The sequence below is a fragment of the Glandiceps talaboti genome, chromosome 3 (assembly GCF_964340395.1).
Source record: "Glandiceps talaboti chromosome 3, keGlaTala1.1, whole genome shotgun sequence".
In the NCBI taxonomy this organism is placed as follows: Eukaryota; Metazoa; Hemichordata; class Enteropneusta; family Spengelidae; genus Glandiceps; species Glandiceps talaboti.
Window position 1 is genome coordinate 18,290,911 of NC_135551.1, and position 24,381 is coordinate 18,315,291.

At 35.2% G+C, this 24,381-nt stretch overlaps 1 protein-coding gene across 3 annotated transcripts in view; it reads left to right on the forward strand.

Moving 5' to 3' along the window:
- The first annotated feature begins 246 nt into the window (after positions 1–246).
- LOC144432969 (protein DOP1A-like) overlaps positions 247–24,381 on the forward strand; it is a 64,740-nt gene continuing 40,605 nt past the window's right edge. The window contains exons 1-6 of one of the 3 annotated variants that reach the window (XM_078121284.1): positions 247–349; positions 10,055–10,207; positions 14,464–14,816; positions 15,238–15,427; positions 19,615–20,424; positions 23,090–24,083. In XM_078121284.1, the coding sequence (XP_077977410.1) occupies positions 10,061–10,207; positions 14,464–14,816; positions 15,238–15,427; positions 19,615–20,424; positions 23,090–24,083 (2,494 nt within the window). In that variant the 5' untranslated portion in view covers positions 247–349; positions 10,055–10,060. Of the gene's footprint in view, positions 350–4,395; positions 4,581–5,321; positions 5,432–10,054; positions 10,208–14,463; positions 14,817–15,237; positions 15,428–19,614; positions 20,425–23,089; positions 24,084–24,381 lie in introns of those variants that run through there. The other 2 variants (XM_078121281.1, XM_078121282.1) reach the window with 2 other exon arrangements.

Genomic DNA, 24,381 nt, shown 5'->3' on the forward strand with positions numbered 1-24,381 from the left:
AAATAATAGACTAACATATTTCTACAACAGGAGATTGTTTTGAAGTTAGCCCACTTTCCCTTCTTGATTGTATTGTAAAATACTCACAATACATGTTTTCTTTATTGTTGAACACCGTCACATGATATTGACTAATGTATAAACACCGCGGTCGTGTGACATGCGGCGTCAGCGATCGCGTCAGCGGTGCAACCTCACCTGACATTTCCGCCCTCTATCGTCCAAATTACTATTTCACTGAATGACAACATGGCTGGTCAGAGGATTATTTGTTGATTGATCGGACGCTCACACCTGAACGTGTTTGTGAACTTTTCAGAGTATTTTGTATCGGTAACCAAAGAATGAGGTAAATATTCCCTATATTTGTGCTTATTGTCTATATGTGTTGCTGGTAGAAATGACCAGCACAGTGAACGCAGGGCCTCTCAGCTGACAAATCACGAGGAACCCGATCGTTCACTGAGTCAGGTCACTTCCGCCCCGAGGAATACAGCATTCCCGTTAATTAGTTGTTGATATTGTCGGGTAATTTTAATTCACGTGATAACGAAGTAAAATGTTATAGTGTACCTTAACTGTATCTGTTTTAAGTCAAAATTATAAGTCGAATATTTAAAAACCTTGGCATTTACGATGTTGGATGAAAATCGACTGAGGGGATATTTCGTACGACCCAACAATATTGTTTCCCGATCTGGGTCTCCGTTTCTTTATCAATGTAATATTATTACGATCTGGTATGAAAATTACACAGTATCCATATGTCCCATTCAAGCACCCACCCCAGGACAGAAACGTTACGGTGAAAATTTTAAAATCACTCATGACCTAAATCTGTACCATAAACAGCTGATATTGAACACGGCTAATTTAGTAATAAATGTATTGTTTTGTTTTTATTTGACATGCTAATTTTGATAATATATGCATTTTGAAATTTAACATTGCTTCCTAAAATGTATGTAAACGAATGGTGTTTTCCAAAAGATTTTTTCCCCAATTGGTAGTTTAACATCTTCTATAGAAAATTAAAATTTTGATGTACTACATTTTGTATATTTATTAGCTAAATAACATGTTCAATTTAAATCTATCAAAGTAATAACAGATGTTAAAAATAAATTAGAAATTAGCAGTAATTTGATAACTGCTTTAATTTGAAATATTCACAGACGATTAATGAATGTAATTTGGAGAGAATGTAGTCAGTAAAACTCTCCACATTGGGAAAAATATGAGTTGCTGATAAATATATCTACCCATTTCCAATATTGGTGTGAATTGTTATGTAATATGTAGACATTTATGCAATGTGGTTATTAATTATTCATAAGTGTTATACCTGTCATGGAAACGTGATCAGTGCTGTGAGATGAAGTGTTTCTGGTCAGGACATTTTGTACATATATATATAAAGTGGTGCGACGACACAATTTATTTTTTTTTTTTTTTTACTCTCTACAAACCTGTGTCACTCAATCTACTGTTTATGGCAGTTACTGTTCTTTTTATTTAGTACTTTAGAGCAAGTGTGTGTGCTTGTTCATGATTGACTCTGCAGAACTTGTCTTCACTGAAGTAAGGAAGGTTATTTTTGTGTTTCCCCTCGGATCTGCAGACTGCATGGGCTTAACAAACACGAAAAAAAAGACTGACGTGAGGGTATTTAAGTGATATGTGCGCTGACCAGAAATACTTCTCTTTTTTTTGGCCTTATGTTGTTCACATGTAATTAAATCTTGATTCAGTGGTAGAATATTCATATACAGTCTAACTTTAGTGAGTTAGTTGTGGATGGCCTTGGTCCTAACAGGTTTGTACCTGTCAGAATTGCATAGGATTGTATAGGATTTCTTGTGTATCAGTAGAAGATTGGATGGTTAGTAGTTGTTTTGTTATATTTTAGTGGCTTGGGCTGGTAAGTAGTGGCTTGGGCTGGTTGATAGCAATTTTGGTTGATCAGAAGGGGTTTTGGTTTGGCATGATGTTTTTGGTTGATTGGTAGTGGTTTAGTTGGTCAGTAGTACTCGTAGTAGTTTTAGTTTGCGATGATTGTTTTGGTTGGGCAGTAATGGTTTTTGATTTGTTAGTAGTGATTTTGGTTGGTCAGTAATAGTTTTGGTTGGTTAGTAGTAGTTTTGGTTGCTTGGAAGTTGTTTTGGTTGGTCAGTAGGTGTTTTTGCTGGTTAGTAGTAGTTTTGGTTGGTCAGTATTGGTTTGAGTTGGTTAGTAATGATTTTGGTTGGTCAGTAGTGGTTTTGATTGTTTAGTAGTGATTTCGGTTGCTTCGTAGTTGTTTTGGCAGGTTAGTATTGGTTTCAGTTGGTCATAATGGTTTTGATTGGTCAGTAGTGATAACTGGTTTTGTCTGGTTAGTAATGGTTTTTGGATAGTCAGCAGTGGCAAATCAAAACTGTATGCTTCAAATGTAATGCTAGGAGATAAGATGGCACTAAAAATCCATATGATCATCAAACGTAGAGAGGGCCAAATTAAGACTTGAGAGTTAGTGCTTGCAGAGTATTGTCTATGATTCATTTATGCAGTCAGAACATGGTCTATATAATTATGCCATGTATCTGAACATTACCAACACTTGTACATTGGTGATGAAAAATTGGAAAGTATCACAGGTTTTATCATGCCATGTGTACATGTACATGTCATTCATAAGACAAAATATATTATACTGGTATTCACTTCAGTCTATTTTAGACCACTTGTACAACAGTGTGAGTCTTTGTTGATGCTGATGTGTTACCATTGCTAGGAGGTTTATTCCTATCCACAGTCCAAAGGCCTGAAAAAAAAAAGTTGTTTGGTTCTGGTTACCCGACCCCACCTAGTTTTTCACTGCTGACCTAAACTTTTTTTAACATATCATGTTCGAGAAAAAAATAATCGCCAGAAATAGTGGATGAGGAAAATGACATCAACTTTTAAAAAGACAATACAAAACTGCAATCTGTAATGGCTGTACATCTGATGAGAAGAAACCAATAACACAGAGACCATATTCATGTACTAGATAACAACGGAAAACATAACTACCTGAACTAGACTCACATATGAAAAAAAATATATAATAATAAAATTAAATGCAAAATCTACCTACTCCACCTATTTTAAAATTAAGTGTAATCAGAACTACACAATTTTGTTGTGTTAGGTCTAATCGGAATCTACATGTAAGCTCCTTAGGTTGATGAATATTGATACACTTTTTACACTGTGCCTTTGGTAGAAGTTTAAGCATGGTTTGTCACTAGGTGAATACAATTTACAAATGTGTACACTTGTATTCTCCATGTTTTGCCACCAAATTCTGGTTCAGTGTTTGGAAATCTATACAATTTCAGTTTTACCGGAGTTACCTGTTATCAAATAGTTGTGTATACATACAGGTACCCGGCCCGGTATGTACATACCTTGCTGTGGAAGCCTTTAGCTTCCAAGAACATAGCACTATTTATTTGTAGTACTATATTAGACATACATTAGTTTATATATTTATCACATGCAACCATTCTATTTAAAACACCATGTGGAACAATTTTGTAGGAAGACAAAACAAAGTGTAGTTTGGCAATAACAAAAATGTTCTCTAAATGTCATCTTTTCACTACTTCATTATTTGGTATCAGAATTTCATATAATGTGTCATGTTTATATAAATATGTCCCTGTGCATTTAAAAGGGTGCTGTGTACCTTATTTTGTTCGATATGCAAATTAAGTGTGAATGTGAATAAAAGTCAACATATGGGGGTACCTATTAGACCCTCTAACTTCATGATTTTTGTCACCATCTGTTGCAAAAATTATGCAAATGAAGCTGATCTGATGACTTTCCGAAAATAGAGCTCTATCTACCTGTAGCTATTGTATTGTGTTGTACAAACGTGTGCTGCATAACGATAACAAATCCGCTATTTATCGGCTTATCGGCACAGAAGGACGCATAGGAAATAGTAGAGCTTTTTGAATTTGAAATATTGAATGTTTGCATATATATACAGTTCTATTTATAGTATTAACAGTTGAATACATATATAAAAATTAAACATATCAGTGTTATATAATATGGAGTTTTCATATGTATTGAAGGTCGTTCCATTATTTTTGTGGGGGATGTGTAAAATTTGACATGGCAAAATTTGAAGAAAAAAATAGGGGCATGATACCCTTAATATAAAAAATGTGCATAATGTGAAGGTTGGAATAATTAGCTTCAATGAGTAGTATTGGAATATCAAAGACAATTTGATGATGAAAGAGACTCACGTGTGTTTGATGACAAAAACCATATGGTCATTGATTTAGAGGCGTAATTAGTAAACGAAAAAGCTGTTACAATGCCACTTATGAATAGAATTATTGTCACAATGTAAATATGTATGGAAGAGCATTGAATAACTGAAACTGGAGTGTAATAACTGGCTAATGACTGGAAAGATCAACTTATATGGTGTCGTTGACGGATAGTTTATGATGGCTTTAGAAGTGGCATCCCTGTCAGCTGCGGTTGTAATCGGTGCATTGTCTTATCGTAAGAAAAAAGTTGAAGAGGAGCTACGGGTAGTTACTTTTTTTTTTTTTTTTTTTTTACTTTTTTGTCTTCTTTTTTTCAAGGACAAAGTTTACACAAACTGATTCTTTCACAATACAATGTATGCATAGATTTAGAGTAGATAGTTCAGTATGATTTGTAGGGAAAGTGGAATAAATTTGGCAGATTTCTTCCTTAGAAGTTAGAAGGTCCGATCACACTTAAGATCAACACCACCTACTAACCGGGGTTTGAATCATGAGTACAGAAAAACAATTCACCCGGATCAAAATAAACTCAGGGAAAGAATAACCAAACAACATACCTTCTCAGACAGTCAAATTTTTACAGCTCCCAAAAAATGTAGCACAAATGTGTAATTTATTTCATTAGCATGCAAGAAATTTCCATTTTATAAAAGTTGAAAGTGTTTTTTTGTTTGTTTCAGTGTTAAACTTCAGTGAACTTTCTCCTAGTAGTTGCCATGGTACTTACATCTGTGTATTTTTGTCACCTGAAAAAAAATGAAAGAAGGAAATCATCATAGAAACTAAGAAATATATCACAATATGATGGCTTCATTTGTAAAATTGGTGTCATTTATTTCATTGAATTTGTATCGTAAATGTCAGCATATTGTTCCAAATGTATACAGTAATCAGCATGCGGTGAAAGCACGTCTGTGAAATTTTACCATGTACAAGCTATAGAATACTTGATAATTATAGTATATTTAGAAAGAATGTAAGGGACTGTGACAAACATGATGGTAGATTATATAGCTTCATGCTACAAAGAGATCGATGAACAATGCTGCGTGGATATTTATGTCGTAAAAGTGTTCCTAATATTTTAGTCTAGCTTTGAACTGACTATGGGGGTGAGTAGATACATGTACCATGGTTAAAACTGTGTATATTTATATCGTTTGCATTTGAAATTAGATGTAAAGATGTCATTTATTCCTGCACAGGTGTGGTTCTGTGTAATCCATATGTGTAAACCTAATATGGCTACCACTCTATATTTTGCTGGTACAGTGTTGTAGAGGTCAGTTTTCACTTTGCATTACAACAGGACTCTTCATTTATTTCGAAATGGTAGTTCCATTGCGTGGGCTACCTTTTCCAAAATGGTGACCATAACAGAAGGCTCATCTACATTGCAAACTGAAAACAGGATGTCCATTGCAAATACATGTACACATGTGTGTTATTGAAATACTTGCATGTGTTATACATGGCAGACAGTAACACAGAACATAACGCATGTGTAATAGACTGACTCACACCAAAGTAAACTACATTGTTTCATCTTCTAAATCATTTCACAATCAGTGGTGGCCCGAGCTGGCTACCAGGTGCAAATTATGGTAGCTCCATGACAATTATGTGTAGACTCTTGTGGATGTTGAATTATCGATAATTTCAAGCCCAATACTACATGTACAAATAATATTGATTCCATTCTGATCATGTTATTACATGTTTAGCAAAGACACAATGTAAAACTGCATGGATGGTGTCAACAAATCTCCATTCAAAAGGTTTTCTATAAATTCTAACTACATGTAGCTTTCACCATTTTAACAGAATCATCAGGTCATTTTGATTAGCACAATTTGTTTCAATTTTGGTACCAGTTGAAATTTATGGCCAGAGATGTTTGGATATTGGTAATAAATTTGAACATTCAATGTATGTTTAAAGGTATATACCAATATTTATGTCCATTCATCTCAAAGGGGGTCATCCATTTGTAATATTTAGTCTTTGTATACATATGTACTATGATCAGTTTAATTATATAATAGAAAATACCAGTAATTCAGCTGATTACATGGATTGAACAGTTTCTAGTAAAAGTTTGATGTAACTTGTATATCAGTTGGCAAAAATTGAACATAACTAACCGAATAAGTTAGAGGCTTTTAAGTTTCACATTGTCCTCTAAGCTAAAACATTTCAATTTGAACTGTGTTGTGCTGTATATCTTTTAAAAACAAAGACAGAAAACTTTAAGTGAAGTGCAGTTTTATTTTTGTGTCTTAGTAGGCGCTGTAGTTTGTTATTCTTGTCATGGGAAAAGTGTATTTTATTGATATCATTGGTTAACAATGAATTAATCTGTCAAATAATCTAGTTTTAGTTATCATCACCTTACACTAAGAGCTATCAGATCTTCATCTTGGATCTGTGTTAATGGTTCTTCTTACGACAGTGGCACTGGCAGTCGAGGTTTCGGATTTTATGATTGACACATTAAAACTATTATTTAGACAAGTAGATATACATGTACATGTACATGTAAGCTATCGAGTGGACACTGGTTTAATTATATTCACAGTAACTTAAAAGGTAGCATTTCTGATGGCTTCCATGATCTTGCAGTGCACATTTTTGGGATGTCCAGAGTTTAGACTGTTTTGAGTTCAGGAGGGATTACATCCATACAACAGAAGTACTGCTATCGCTGCCATCACCCACATCGAACAACAACAGTTTTAGTTTGTATTTATCATAGTGGACCAACACCTTGATTGCCACTGTAGTAATTCTTCCATAACCAGGCACCTTCAACTATTAAAGACTGGTACATGTAAAATTTGCCATCATTCTGTATTCATTCATTCATAAAGATATTTAAGCCACGTTTGTTGATCTAAAATTGGTTGAAATTCATTGTTTCATGTGATTCATTCATTTGATTGTGCATGTACAATGTAGATGTACAATGTATATGTTGTTGGGGGGGGGGGGGGGTATTGCGTGTATGTGGTGGTTGTAGGGGGATCCGGGGAGAGAGACATTTGGGAAGTTTGGAATGTACAATCATGTACATTTGTACTGAGTTTCTACTGGAGAGGGAAGGAGAGGAAAGGGCCGACTCTGTAGGGTTGGGATGTATTGAGTTTCTACTGGCATAGGGGAATGAAGAGAAGGGCATACTCTGTAGGGATGGGATGTATTGTCCTACCTACATTTGTAACTATTCAAAGAAAATATTAACAAACAAAATTCTGTACTACTAACATACATGTAGAATTGATCTCAATCAATCATTACACCAATTTACATTGTATATTTACATATAACATGCATGTCAATATAAAAAATAACAATATAGGCTAAATATAAAATTATGAACAATAATGTAAACCTTGGGTTGATTAGTTATTTTAATGTACATCATTTGATCATGGCTGGTTGTGCTACATCCCTTTGTGTGATCTTATTTGATAGCCCCCTCCCCACCCCCCATCCCACCCCAACCCCAAGCGCTATGAACATATTGAATTTTTGTTATACAGCTATATGTCAGCTCAAAACTGAAAATATAATTACGTACCTAGTATATAAAATACATATCATAGTTAATTTAATATGAAATTTTTAATCAATAACTTGATGGAATGTACATGTATATAGGTCAAAGGTCAAACCTAGAGCTTACCCCACCCAATAGTGAATGATATGATAGCCTAACTATAACATGTAAACACCTACAGTCAAATTTATTATACTATAAATATAATATCATAACTAGAGCAGTGTCATAAAAATATGACTTTCAAAACCTGTCATAGATAGGTCTCAGTGTGTTCATTTGTACTTCCTACATGTATGTAGCCGAACACCTGGAACATTGACAACACCTGTATGTACAATACACAGCTGGAGCCAAAATGGGTCTGCTTCGTTTACAGGTTCATATTTTCATTTCATTTTGGAATATTGCAATTTGATGTGATGTACATGTATATAATTCTGATTGCTATGCTATGGAACCAAGGTCTGGGATGTTTGCCGGGGATGGAAGGTTAAAATGACGGAGGTCAAGTGACAGATGCTGTCACAATTTATCTTGAATGTCTTTGATCATGGGTAAATTTGTAAAATTGGTAAAATTTACACAGTTTACTGTTAATTCAGTCAGGGTTGCTAAGGGTTAGAAACCTTGTACTCGTAACAGAAAAGGGAAAATCTTTCCCCAACCCTGTATCCCAGGAATGAGGAAACCTATGTCAGGTAGATTTTATGTTGATTAAACTAAACAAATACACTGCATAATATTGTTAGCCTGGACATTTTTGCTGAGCACTTCCTTTCACTTATTTCACTACAAAACAAAAACGCAAAATAAGTAGTAACTAACAGTGTACCAGGCTTAGTAATCCATAAAAAATTAGTTTTTGAGAATTAGTTGAAGACTGTAATTCGTAAAATTACAAATTTTCGAATGACAAAAATATCTAGCTTTACAGTACAGTAGTACTTGTGTATGTCAATAATTTTAATATCTACATTTAAAAAAAAAAGAAATTAAATTAAAAAAATTGCAGAAAAATGTAAAATTACATGTACCTACTAATTTTACATTTCTAGATTTAACACTTTGCAACTTTTGTTTCTAAATTTTGAGAACATTGCTCACATAGATTTGGATATCTTGTATAAAACTTGAAGTACATAATTGTAATTTTGATGAGCCTGAAGAGCTGGCAAATAGATTTTAGGTGTAGGACCAACACGATGACTAAAACATTTTGTAACGTCTGTCCATTTTTGCTGACTCAGACTTTGCAATGCAAACTCATGAAACTATTTATTTAAAACTGAATGTAATCTGGTGTGTTTACTACATGACTGTACATGTATATGTATTATACAATCTGCATGTCAGAAACTACAAATCATTTCACACCATTTTAGTAAACCTAATATTCGTTCAGTAAATTTTTAATGGCATTCAGAGATTAATAATAGTGGAGAAGTACAGTAGTGTTTGTGTATGTAGTTTTAATTTGATGAGTATACCAAATATTTTAAATTAGTGGAGAAGAGAAGTTTACACACTTTTACAATTTGAATACTGTAACAGTGTATTTAAATATGTCATTTGTGTGAGATGTGGATATCTGTTATCCAAATTTCTATCAGTAAATATGAAAGCAGATGTTCCGAGAGTTTCGGGAACCAAGGGCATTTGACGAGAGTTATCCTTGCTGGAACATCACATGTATGCATGTACAAGGATTTTACCATACGGAAAGGACAGATTAAATTAGTCATGGGTGTGAATACTTCATCACAGGTCAAGTTCTCCTCAGTCCCTACGTGTATTCAAAGTTTTCTAAATGAAATTTTTTGAGATGATACATCCTGAATTTCAGTAAAAATTCTGTAACAGGTGTGTTTTCCTCAGGCAGGTATTAGATAAGTGATATCTACCTCAGTTCCTGTTGTAGCATAATACATTTGCATATAGTAGTTTTTCTGAAATTTTTCATTAAAAAAACTTGCACCTATCGGTAGTACTTAATACCGAGGTATGCAGAAAACTGGAGGTATCACTAAGAGTTGCTAATTACAGCTACAAGAGTTTTGCAGCGTTTCTAGTAAAAAAGACAAGTCATTGCTGTCAACATACATGATACTGTACTTGGGACATGTGAACCGACATCAATTTGAGTAACATGTTATTTCTGTGCACTTCCTCACAGGCACTGATGGCTAGTCTGCACCAAGAAGAGAGTGAATGGGTTGGTGATGCCAAGTACAGGGCATATGTAGCAGCAGTGGAGAAAGCACTGAAAAATTTTGAATATTCCAGTGAGTGGGCTGATCTTATTTCAGCTTTGGGTAAACTCAATAAGGTGAGTTGATCAACATCTTGATTCATGTACATGTATATAGAAAGGTCAAATTCTTTAGTTGAAAGTGGCACAATTAGCTGAGTTCATAAGCTGATTTTACTAAAAGTGGTTTATAAACATTACTGACGTACATGTATCAAAAACAAAGTAATGATAATTTTGATGCATGCCTTTATTAAAAGTGACATTGAAAACCAATCTTCTGGCATTGTTAGCACTAGTAATCTGGATTTTCCTAACTTTAAGTATTTTTCATGTAATAAATAATATTATTATTAGATAATATAATGTCTGAATACCAAGTTTTAGAATGGGTCTCTTTTAAAATGCAGCAAAAGGGTTGTCGGTGTGTTTAAACCATTTGCCTCTTACCACTGCAGTCGCAGTTTGAACCCATTCAGGGTTTGATTAAATTTACCACACTGTATTAAGTAAAAAGAGTGTCGTTGAGCTTGACTCTACCGAACAACGCAGGTTTTCCCCAGGTACTCTGGTTTCCTCTTGCAGTACCACTGAACCTTCCTCCTGTTATTTGGGACAATGTCTGTTGGATGGTTTTATAAATAAATAAATAAATAAATAAATAAATAAATAAATAAGTAAATAGATAGATAAATAAACTGAATGTGTGGCGTACTTGGGGTATTTATGTGTGAGTGTTTGCAGTGTTCTCTGTGGCTGTACTTTCTCTCGCTACACTTATGATGTGCTGCATAAAACATTTGCAAGCACGAGTTCAAAGACCCCTATTTGGGTACCCACACTGGTATTCACATGGCATGGGGTTATGTTATTATTACATATATAAAATGTATCTTTATATATAAACATACATAGTAACATATTACATACATAAACATAAACATCATATTGTGTAATCACATGCTTTCGTGTAGAGTAAATGATTGTGCCCTCATTTGCATATCATTTGCATGCTGGTATGTAGTAATGTGTTTGGTATTGCACTGCAGTGCAAACACCACCAGTACATGTATGTGTGTGCACCGGTGCAAGTAATCTCTGGTACGTGCATATATGGTAATACACATTCTTGTACTGGATTTGATAGTATTACATGATTTATAGAAAGCAGAACAACAAGAATATAAAAACCATCTAGTTTATTAGATCTACAACAGATATTTACATAAAGTTACCATGTCTGTAGTAGTAAACATTGGGGGAAAAAGATAAAGTGAACTTTTAGTAAATAGAACTGTGTGTAGTTTTAGGTAGGGTGTCTGACAATGTGAAATATGTCAACTATTTAGAGCAGGAGACACTGAGTGTAGAAATACAATTGTTTATTGTGTTCCTACCTTGTTGTCAGTTGGTAGTGTTTAAGTGTTCCTCTCACTGTACAATGGGGGATTGTCAAGTAACTAGAGATGTTGTCATCTGACTACGTCATTGTTAACATAACCCGAGGTTAAAGGTCAGTATGTTAAGAGAATTGTCAGGTGAAGGTTTATGTAAACTAGTGTTTGTTACCAAGGTATTGCAGGAAAGCTGATGGGTGTGAATAAACATAACACCCCCCTCCCCCCTCAGGTCAGTAGAGGTTGACTTCTATATAAGTAAAGTAAAGGTTGTAAAATAAAGATTGTTACCAAGGGGATTGTAGGACAGCTGATGATATACCAGGGTTTTAGTAAACATGCTCTTTGTAGCCCCCCCCCCCCCCCCCCCTCCGCCTTCCAGGTTAACAGATGTCAATGTCTTTTAGTAAAGGGTCTATAAACTAGATATACCAAGGCAATGTAGGACAGCTGATAATAAACGTGGGTTTAAATAAAAGTTCTCTTTAAGATGAGGATAAAAAAAATGTAGAGAGGATCATTGGAGACACCCCATTAAGAGAGACTCTCTCAAAATGAACAAAGGTGTAGTCTGTTGATTTCAAAATAGCAGAGTTAATTGTGTGGCACATTGGATTCAAGTAGTGGATCTCCTAGTAGGATAATGAACAAAGGTGTAGTCTGTTGATTTCAAAATAGCAGAGTTAATTGTGTGGTACATTGGATTCAAGTAGTGGATCTCCTAGTACGATAATGAGATATTAGCAAGTGAAAGGTAACAAGTACACACAGGGAAAGTATTGTCAACACATTGTGTAAAGGCTATCTGGGCAAAGGATTGAAAATCACAGATTGCTTTTAGACTAGGGAATTTAGTATAAGTCAGGCATGGATGATCAAGATTTAGTTTTTAGATACAGTAAATGCATGCACTGGAGTGTGAGGTCAAAAGGTCAGATGTTGACAGATAGTAAACATTTCGTGTTCTAACGCTTCAGCTTGAATGATGCAAAAGGTAACATATGTCAATGAAAATTAGATGACAGAAAACATTTGATGTTGTTGATCTTGTGGTTATCACTATACATACATGGGTTCTACCAGGGCAAAGAATTACACCAACTTGAGAAATGCCATTTGTTCACTATTTTGTCCCTTTACATTGGAATCCTTGTAGTCTTGATTTACCCATCATACATAGCTGTAAATATGACTTGTAGTTTCAATTTATACATTCATGAAGAAATTTTTTTGGTAAAAATACAGCATATTCATCATCATCCTCAAACAACTCTCTGTTCAACATCTGTGACTTGTACTTTGTAAAGAAAGGTTTCTGTTAAAATGCTGAATTGTCATCCTGCGATCTAGTTTTCGATAGATTGCAGAAAATCAATTTTTATGAATTATACATATTAAATTCTCCATCTGTCTGAGTCTGAAAACGACAGATAACTACCCTATTCTATCTTGATGAAGGACAGCTGTCAAAGTATAATGAGTATAGCTATTGTTATAATGATTAGCATATCTATTGTTATAATGATTAGCATATCCATTGTTATTATCATTAGCATAGTTTTTGTCAGGGACAAAGTACCATTCATTTATTATTTTTCATAAACTTTTTGTCTAGTTGACAGCGTCAATCCGCCAGGTGGCATGTACATGTATTAACGACTTCAATATCTGTTACCTGCATTTGAATATTACCTATTTATATATGAATATTTCCTAGGGTCATATTATTCATTGTGTGTTGAAAAATTTGTTTCTATTTTAAAATGGTTTTGTGAATTATTCCTCAAAAATTTGATTAATTGAAACCACATTTAAAATGTGCAATTTTGGTTTTATAAGAATGTTTGTTAGTGTAAGCCATTATAGAACTAACTAACTAAATAATAAATATTAAAATATTAGAAATTGTAAATCAGCAGTATTATATATCATTCAGTACATCCATCTTTGGTTCCAATGGTGAAGTTGAACTGACATGTTGAATTTTGTAATTGCACATGAGGTCAGCGTTCATTTTGGGAAATGACTTTTGTAACTTCCTGATTGGTAATAAATGATAAATACAATACCAGTGTATTTGAGGTCGGAGAGTCCCAGTAACAGAAAGGGAGAAAGGGTTAAAAATAGCAGTGTTTTCCCATAGGCTATAATGGTAATTTTGTTTGGGGACCCAGGTGAAATGACGTGGAACCTATCTGATTTTACCTACGTATTGCCCTTAGCAAAAACACTGGTAGGGAACCCAGGTGAAATGACATGGGAACTCTGGTAGATTTTACCTACTTACCGCCCTTAGCAAAAATACTGCAATGCACAGAAACACATGTAAGCATGCAGTTCCCCAAGTGAATTCAGATGAAGATATGATCCATATGATAATGAGATATTCCCAAATATTTTTTTTTTATTCAACCAAGGAAAAAGACAAGCAACCTAAGGAGCTTTGTCACTTCAAGTCACTCGATGAATAGTGGTGACAAACCCTTAGTATTTTCTGACTGAATGAAGAAAAATATTGGAGAATATAATTATACCTCTTCAAGCATACTTCATGAAAAATAAGGAAAATTAATGGTGATTTTGAATGTTTGACTCATATTTCAAGCACCACAGAATTGGTGATGTAGACATGGGTTGCCATGACGTACAATGCCAAGGGTACATGAACATGTATATAATTCATGCTTGCTGTTCAAAGACAATATCCTGGCCTGTGCATGAATAATTAAATCATGCCCATTTCCAGAAATACACCTGGCTGTCATCCAATAACATAATAGGCTGCATGATAATAACATTGATTATGATTGGTTAAGATGACCTGTTTTGAGAAGTACACCTGGCAGACATCCAATCAAATGACAGGCAACCCATCAGTCTCACTTAATACCCAATTCACTTTCTTCTCATTAATATTAATATATTCACTGTTTACAGGTGCTTCAAGCTAATTCCAAGTACCCAGTTATCCCTAAACGATTACTGATTGGTAAACGACTAGCGCAATGTACACATCCAGCATTACCGAGTGGAGTTCATCTCAAAGCATTGGAAACCTACGACATCATCTTCAAAAACGTTGGTTCCAAGAGACTAGCACAGGACTTGTTTTTGTACAGTGCTGGTTTGTTTCCATTACTGGGCAATGCAGCAATGTCAGTGAAACCAGTACTTCTAAATCTTTACGAGGAACACTATCTTCCGTTAAATGAACACCTCAAACCCGGACTAAATGGACTTTTGTTGGGAATACTGCCTGGATTAGAAGAAGGATCAGAACACTTTGAGAGGTAAACTTGAAAAGATTTGAACATATTCGATTTGAAAATATTTGAAATTGGCAAAATTTGAGTACATTTGAAAAAATTTCAAAATTTTAATTTGTTTACATACATTGTAGATCTATCAAATTTTGACTAGATTTGAACATATTTGTCTAAATTTGAATATATTTGACTATAGTTGTCAAAATTTGAGTACATTTGAAAAAATTTCAAAATTTTGATATATTTGCATCTATAGATCTATCAAATTTTGAATATATTTGAATCAATTTGAATATATTTGTCAAAATTTAAATAGATTTGAATCATTTTGGTTGTAGTTTGTTGATAGTTAGCTTTCCATAGTAATTTCCATGTTAATAATGACCTCAAAACAGTCACTCTTCATTCTTTTAATAAAACAAATGAATATTTTTTTCGGTAACAGAACCAATAGTTTATTGGAACAAGTATGTGGTGTGACTGACAGTGTAGCATTCCATACTGCATTATGGGATTGTGTGTTGTGTAGTCCAATGGCTAGACTACCAGCTATCACCTTTGTCTTGTCGTACGTCAGTAAACACGTACCACTAGAAGGACAACTATACTTTATGGGTAGTGATACAACAAAGATGGTGAGTATAGTAAAACTAACAAACAATAGTCATTGAAGTCAAATTTATTTTGGAGATTTCCTCCCCTTCCGTGTTTCCCTCACCCCTCATTCCCACCCCTGTCCTTCAGTCCCCTCCTTGTCCCTCATTCCCTTCCCTGTCCCTCATTCTTTCCCCTGTCCCTCACTTCCTTCCTTGTCCCGTACTCCTTTTCATTCCATACTCCAGTTTTAAGGCCAAAAAAAAATATCTGGTTCTGGTCAGGGTAAACTTTCTAAAGTGGTGCGACAACGCGAATTTTTTTTTTCTTAATTTTTTTTTTTTGCAAATTAGTAAAAACACATTTTTTTGACACTTTACATACTCTGTTCTATCATATTTATTTCTTGAAAAACTTCCTTTTTCTTCGAAGCAGTTTAGGCTTTGTATTTAAGCATTCTTGGCATGTAGGGTAGATTTCAGCTGCTTGTTCTCCTGATATCAGAAATAAATAAGGAACGGGAAAGCAAAAATTATTGGAAAAAAAAGGATCGACGCGAGGGTATTCAGGGCACGCGCACTGCCCAGAACCAGATATATATATTTTTTTTTGGCCTAATACATGTAAAAAAAATGTATCCCACAAATTAACACTTTTGCCATTTCACAGTTACCTGACTCTACCAAGTGCTTCCCTAGCAACTATCTGAGTGTTTACTTAGTAATCATAGACCTTATAGATGCATGCTCTTTGAAAATTTTGAAATTTTACAATATACAAGATAATGATGGATATTTATTCCAAAGCACAGACAAATCATTAATGTGAAGTTGAAATGGCGATTTCTGTAACGTTATAGTAGCTGCGACAGGAACAATATTTTCTATAAGAGTTAGTTTTGATCATATTTCAACTGAACTTATTCATGTTGTAGTCATGGAAACGTGCACCAATCTAAACATTTTTGTTGACATTTTATGGGATTCCTCAGTCAATTCAATTCATAGTAAACATGTCTAGTCATTGGACAAATGGTCACATAATCACATAATTCTACAGAGAGCTATTCAGGGTTTGGGGCTGTGACAGAGCTGTGTTACACACTTGCTATTATGTCACTGTGTTACTGTCAAGGCTTTCCCTGTCAGTCCATCCCAAAGTCAACCAGACCCAGTAACACATGGCATTCCATGAGTAAGTAATATCCTCCCAGGAGTCCCTCAAATTTGCACTCGTATTGTGAGTGAGACATGACTGAATGATACAGCCTATCCATCGAGTCTGTACAACACTCACCGTGGATTTGGGTCGTTCACAGAAAAATCTCCGGTCTCCAGTGGGATTCAAATCCATGACTGCCTGTCTGCTAATTCTGAGCTCTAACCACTACGTCAGAGGGAGCCGCAGTTTGTGAAAATGTCACTGCTACAAATCTCTTGGTTACTATGATGAATAAGTTTATAGTATACAGTGTATGTTCATATTTAAACATAGTAAAACAACATTTTCGAGTGTTTTAATTTAAAAATAAACAATAAATGCAGAAAAAAAAGTGTTCAGTTTATAAACTATTATAACATATTTAATTATTCATATGACACAAAACAAAAAATGCAGAAAATGAAACACTTTACCATCTATACACCAGACTCAAATATTTACAGAGATTAATGTCTGGGAACTGGTTGCAAACCAAAGAGTTCACAGAATTTCCTTGTGACAAAAATATCAAAGTATACAGTGTGTTTGACCAACAGAACAGGTACATGTATTTCAAGGCTACACACATGTAACATTATTCATAGTTTCATAACACAACCCTGGAGCAATGCAGGGGGCCAGAAAAAAAATATAAACTGCACATTTTTTTTTTTACAATTTTTAGTGAAGGCTGCAGCTTTTGCAGAGTTTGTAATGTGATATAACATGGTAAATGTATTCTTCTGAGTTTTGTGTAGACACACATACCTGTACCAACATCTAAAATTATCTTGCTATGCATTTATAGTCAAAATGCTGGTAGAGTGTAGTCAAAATGGGAGGGGACCTCAGGCTAAATATGCTATTTCAAGACTTTGACGTGTTGAAAATTGAATGATAGTGCAAATATGTGTATGTGTTCAAAACAAGGTCAATTCATGTATTTAAAGATTTTTTGTTTATACACAATTTAGAAATAATTTTCCCCAAAGTTGCATATATAATTTTTATAATGTATTTAGGACATTCTTTTTTAGCATTTTACCAGTTAGTGCTATTGATGTATGGGTCATAAATTTGAGAAGGAATAAAAAAAAAGAAACGTTTCTCTATCACTTCACTCTGAAATAATCAGCCATTTTGAAAGTAGCATAGTCTGAGTTAATAATATAATTTTATTTAAGTGAAATTATGTATAAAATCTTGATTATTAACACTAAGTTAATTATAATATTGATACATGTCTATGACATTACATTTGTGTTCTGGCATTGTTAGAACAGTTGGTTTCATTGTACAGATTTTCTCAACATTTTTTAGACAATCATATAACAAATAACATCATCAAATCATTTATAAGTTGCATCTTACTTCATTCAATTGCAAGTGATGATTAAGTAAGTACATTACTATGGTTATCTTTTAAAATATTCTGCAACAAATTACGCCACAATATGTATAACCTCAGCTGGTGGCCATTTCAATATCATTATATCGGTACCTTGCACATGCCAAGTTGGACAAAAAAATATGACATGTATGCCCTGGTCATTTTACATCACGACAACATGTGTGTACCTCACTGGTTCTGCTGTATTTGAAATATGAGTTAAAAAGTTCAAAATTGCCATCCTTTTCCCAAATTTTTCTTTGATATCACTGGCGCTGGTATAATATGTTAATCTCCAATATTTTTCTTCATTCAGCTGGAAAATACTTGTGACCTAAGGGTTGTCACTACAAGTCACTAGACAAAGGCTCTTCTTTAGGTCATGAGTATTTTCCTTGGCTGAACGAAGAAAAAAATTGGGATATTATTCACCTCCAAAAAAAATTGTAACTTTATGTCATACATTTTTGTTGATACTCTTGGCCTTCGTATGTTTTCATCAAATATGGTTGGAAAATAGTGATAGATTTAAGACTGTCAATATTTGATAATTATTTGAATAATAAAATACTCTCCGCATGGTTTTGCATAATTTTTTGTCTGATCTTAATAGACACTATTGTTTGGTAACTATGGGTTGATTTTTGTTGACAAATTAATAGTCAAGATAAATTTGCTTATTCAAATGGTTAGACCTTGAATTCAGTTTTATAAGCATTTTTCAGTGTATGTGTGATATGTATTTACATGTACCCATCATATTGAAGGAAATTCAAGATAAAATGTAAATTTAGATTTGAAGGTCTAACTTCATATCCGACATGTACCATGACATTGACATAAATGCCAGTATGATATTACATCATCATATATGTTGCCATGACAACTAATACCATCTAAAACATGGTGTAAGTCATCGCTTCATGTATTGATGTCATCGTTATGATGTATAGTTCCATTTATATACAGTACAGGACAATACTTTCCATAATAAAGCGAGTCAGGAATCGATGTCCCTCAAAATCAACATTCTTACATAATATGTAAAATCTCTCCAAACTTTGCCAGCTTCAATTTTTTGGGTGCATCCTCTTGTTTAGGAAATCAGCCAGCTTTGAATTTTTCCCAAAAGTTTACAGCCGTATTGGATTGTAAATATTACAGTTACAATATCATTTTGACTTGTGTCTCAAAATTTTGAAGTGTAACCCCAGATTTTTTTCTTGATTTTAACTGCATGAGAATGGGTTATTAAATTTTCTTGAACAAAGTAACAGCAAAAAAAATCAGATTTGTATTTCTGAGATGCATTAATTTCTGTCAATTGTTTTTCAATAAAATTATAACATGCAACAGTTCATCAACATATGTTATAAATATTTTCACTAGGGTGTGAGACCACTGATTTTATTTTAATACTACAGTCCACCATAGTGCCATAGTATTCATTAATGAGAACCCCAGTATTAAAAAATGACTTTCAAAACAGAGTAGATTTTATCTACATATATTAATTGACAGTGCTAAACAAAAACACTGTGTGTGACAAGAATAGAATAGATTGAAGAAAAAATGACAGAAAAAATAAACAATTTGAAGATTCACTTAATAACTGCCTTCATGATGTTCTGCTTTTAGGTGACTGCTGTGACCGCTGCTCTACATGATGCGAGTGTACTAGTACAGAGAAGTATGTTGGATTTCCTTCTGCAATGTCTTCCAATGCACACAGAACGTCTTGAGAAAGAAGACACCGTCTTGGTGACTATGGCTTCCTTAAATGTTGTCTTGAGGCGCGACATGTCTCTGAATCGGCGTCTGTACGCTTGGCTTCTGGGTGGTGACTCGAATAGCATTTCTGCCGGTCAGGATTTTCGTCCGCGACTAAGCCACGCTGAGAGTATTTCCAGTTCTATTACAACAATCAGTGAAGATGAAGTATCGTACTTTGATTTACATTCTAAAGAGGTCTTGATTGAAGCGTTGCGGTGTCGTCTCCATGACGATCAGCTGAACACTGCATGGGGATCGGGTAGTGATAAAACTGCTGCGTTAAAACCGTATCGTATTTTAATCAGTTTGCTTGACAAGCCCGAAATCGGTGCCGCTATCTTAGAAGATATCCTAATTGAAGTTTTTCGATCACTATACATGCATTGTTTAAACGGAGCGGTTGATACCAGCAAAGTAACACGGAAGAAAAGACCGAAGACGCGAAGAAGTAGAAGAAACAAAGAAGAGAAAGGAGTGTCAGAGTTGATCAAGACAGCTAATCTGTTGTTTAGTACGTTTGAACCATACTTTGTGTGGGACTACATTGCTAGGCAGTTTGAGACATGCTGTCGTCTCAAACGTGTTATGAGTGATGAGGATAGTATAGCACATGGCAAACTGACTGTGCAAGAACTATGTAAACTGGTGGATTTCCTGCTTGATGTCATTTCCCTGGTAAGTGTTCGTGAAATGTAATTTTTTTTAAAAAGATTTTTAAATGATTTTTATTTTGAGGAAAATGGGTCCCAAGGTACAATCTACCATAAACTAGTCTCTAGGGATGTCATAAAAATAACAATCCTTCAATTTCTGAATTGACATCTTGACATCCTCTCCATGTGCTACAAATGCATAATTATGACATACACATGTATGTGAGAATAAAATGACCTTTTCTTGTTCTCTTTTGACCCTCCAGCAGTGTTCTGCCAAGGTTTCCAACTAGTGGGGACAAAGGCCCCCTGGTTGGAAAAAGGGGGGTCATTTGACAGGGAGTGGGGTCTATTATTTATTGTCTATGAAATTATATATATTACCTCAGACCACTATGGAGATACCGTGGTCTGAGATATTCCATTACACATAGACTATTACCTAACTACATAAAAAAATTCCATTCATAATAACAGTTCCCAGTAAGCTATTTTGTGAAAACTGTGCACTACACATTACACCTTAGAAAAAGAAGGCAATTAAGATTATGTAATTTTAAGTCATTTCTACAGAGTATATTATATATTGTTTAGAAAGATTGGACAGCCAGGTAGTCACAATTTTTAATCTGAATATCAATGAATAGCAGTGCTCAAATTTATGATTCCTTTTCTCAGACAAGGACAAAGAACAACTTCAAAATTAGAGAACATATGATTGATTAAAAAATTTGAGAAATCCTAATCTTGTAACCACTTGTTTCATTTTTACAACTGTTACATTGCCATGTTTATCATTCCCTCTTCAAATTCATGACAAGAGTTTTAAAAAAAAAACATTTTGAAGAAAATAAACTCCCTAACTTTAAAAAGTACCAAATGTGAACGAAAAACTTACAAATAATACAGTCAAACAAACTTTCAAATAATTTATTTTTATTAACTACCATCACTGGCTGTGTAACATGGTTTGGTCCTGCTATATCAAATGACAGCATTAGTTACATACATGTATTGTAAACTTGATACGGAAAGCTGACATTAGGTGTCCTTGAAACTCAGAGATCTTGAACTAAAACTATCAACAACGTCAAAGTTAGGATGCTTTGTAAATACAACTGTAATTATTTTCTGATTTCATCTCTGAGTTCATTCTTCATGTCTGACCGGGCGCACATGCATCGGCCGTCTCGAGTGGTTATGCCAGTGATCACTCATTGATTCAGTGCCCAACATTCACATGTGTCACTGTCAACATCATGCAATACGATCCCCTAACACAGCTTTGTCGGAATCAAAATACACATGTACTCATTTTGTTTCCATTAATTTAACCCATCAACAAATGAAAATCACAACCTGTCCCATAAAATTTGGTTTCCTAAGGCTTATGTGGCAGAGAGATGTTCCGATTTCCCGTAGCAAGTTCAGTGTTTCACACACGTCAGTGAGTAGGTCAGAGGTCGAGACAGTGATGCGTCGGTAGACAAAACATGTGAAGAGAGACGTCCATTTCGGCGCCTCATCTACTCCCTCTAATGTTTCAATTAAAGATTATGTTTTATCAAAGTTGGATCTTTTTGTTGCATTTGTTTGCATGTTGACAATAGAACTGCGCGTTGTCACTGTATCTTATATGATGTCAACAAAACTGTCGCTTACGGAGTCAGTATACTTTTTGTGGTATTGACGCCGGCCAGGGCAGGGGCTTGCCCTGGACTTAGGTGTCTGCCGTATTAAAAATGAATGCGCCAAATTGACGCAAGGTGGGAAAATTATTGCGCCATTTGTAATTTTAGGGGGCCAATGTCGCAAGGCCGCGGCCTCGGCAGAACACTGCTCCAGCATTATGTCAATAGGGAACTTGCAAACCCGCCATATTGAATGTTGCATCATGGGAAATGTGATAATAAATACTAATAAATTGGTATTGTAAACAATACTGTTACGTTGTTTGCAACCATGAATGGTCAATTCATAGTTACCCTGACTATTGTGGGAGGTTTTTTTATCAGTAGCTCCAGATTAGGTATTACGAAAACCACAGATAATCCCATAGTCCTTTGCATCTGAGCATGCTCAGTCTGGATTGCAAGTTCCCTATTGCTGTTGCAGGTACTGAGATCATCCATCAGTTACGGTCTCTAGATGTATGTGTACATGTACATGTAGTTGCCCCAGTAAACGTCTTCCAATTTCACAGTGAAATATTGTCTTCTGTGACTCACAGTCTCAACTAATGGTAGAGGAGAGAAAAACTATTTGGAAGATGTGTACAGTTCCTAACTTCTCAACTTCACATAAATATGGCCCACATATCATACAAAACTAATACCAAGACATTCACAATGCTCCTGACTTTCCCTTCCTGGTCTCCAACTGGCAAGGAGGTACCATCTAGTCTTGTTGCTAAACTGCTTGGGCTATTCTGCTTACTGTGAAGGCGACCAAAGGTTGAGACCGTGGGTGCTACCATCCTCAGTTATAGCGACGTTTGGTGACCTTTTAAAGCAGAACAGCCCAAGGGGTCTAGCATCAATGTGTCATCAGTCTCTGAGCCCATTTGTGAAAAGAATTCCAAGAAAAACCTTGCATGTTACATATATTTGATGTGAATTCTATATTTGATTGATTGATTGATTGATTGATTGATTGATTGTCTGATTGTCTGATTGATTTATTGATAGGAGACTTACATGGAGACACAGACAGAGCATCTTCCAGAGTTACTGTGTCAGCTGACTATGTCCATGACCAATCACAGTCTGATGCTCAGTGTAAATGACATCAATGAAGGTCTGAATCTCTGTTCTAAGATTCTCACCAAAGTCCTTCCCTCTATGGCTACAACCCCTATAGATGGTGCAATGACGACATCTGGTGAATACCAAGAATCAGTCATTGAAAATGATACTGGAGAAGTTAGGGTAGCAAAGAGTCCTGTTGTTCACCGAAAGTTGTCGAAAGCTCTCGACGAGGCTCAAGCAGGGGAAAGAGTCATTGAAAATGGTGTGATGGATGATGTCGCCACAAGTCAAGAAGAGGACTCTGTCAAAGATGATGATGCTGCAGCTGTTGTCAGGGAAACTGTCGCTAATGAAATAGAGGTCAGTGGTGATGAGAAGGAAGATGATGATGATCACTCAACCACTGTTGGAGAAGAGGAGGCTTTTGATCCTGATCAACTTGGGGAGGATGAAATTCCGATCGACAGGATGGATGAAACAAATGTGTCCTGGAATGACACCGATTCTAGTAAAAGTTCTTCTAAAACATCCAGTAAAGATGGGAAGGAGATTGTAAACCAAGCAGTCCAATCTGCTGAAGTCGCTCTCATGAAAGCTGGTAAAATTGCTCCACTTGGACAAGATACCGAAGATGTTGACGACGAAGATGAGGAGGATGATAATGATGATGAAGAAGAAGATGAAGAAACAGAATATGATGATGATGGTACCTCATCATCCATCACGAGAAGTGGTTACTCTGAAAATGCATTAGATAAGGAGGATCAAGATGAAACTGGGACAGTGAAAGACACAGAGAAAGAACAACCCCCACTGTTTTTGATGCAAGCATGCATGCAGTGCTACCAGAATTTCTTTGCCAAGTTCATCACAACAAAGATTCTGCCATGTTCTGAGATAGTAGGTACCTGCATGGAGTACATCACAAGCTCAGGTAAAAGTTCTAGAACTTGTTCTGACATAGCCACAGAAGAGCTGCAGCCAGAGACTTCAGGGAACGCTCCTAACTCTGCAACTGACGGCACTCTTTGCACAGCTGACGTTCTTCACTACTCTTGTCTCTTTAAAAGAGTGCATATCTCAGGATCCTGGGATATGTACTTGCATGACTGCTCATCTCATCCGCACTATCATCCTTCAACAGGAGTCAGGACTACCAGAGACATTGTTTTCTTAAGATATGGTAGAGGTGGGTTGCGATGTCTGTCACGTGGATGTCATGCGATAATCAT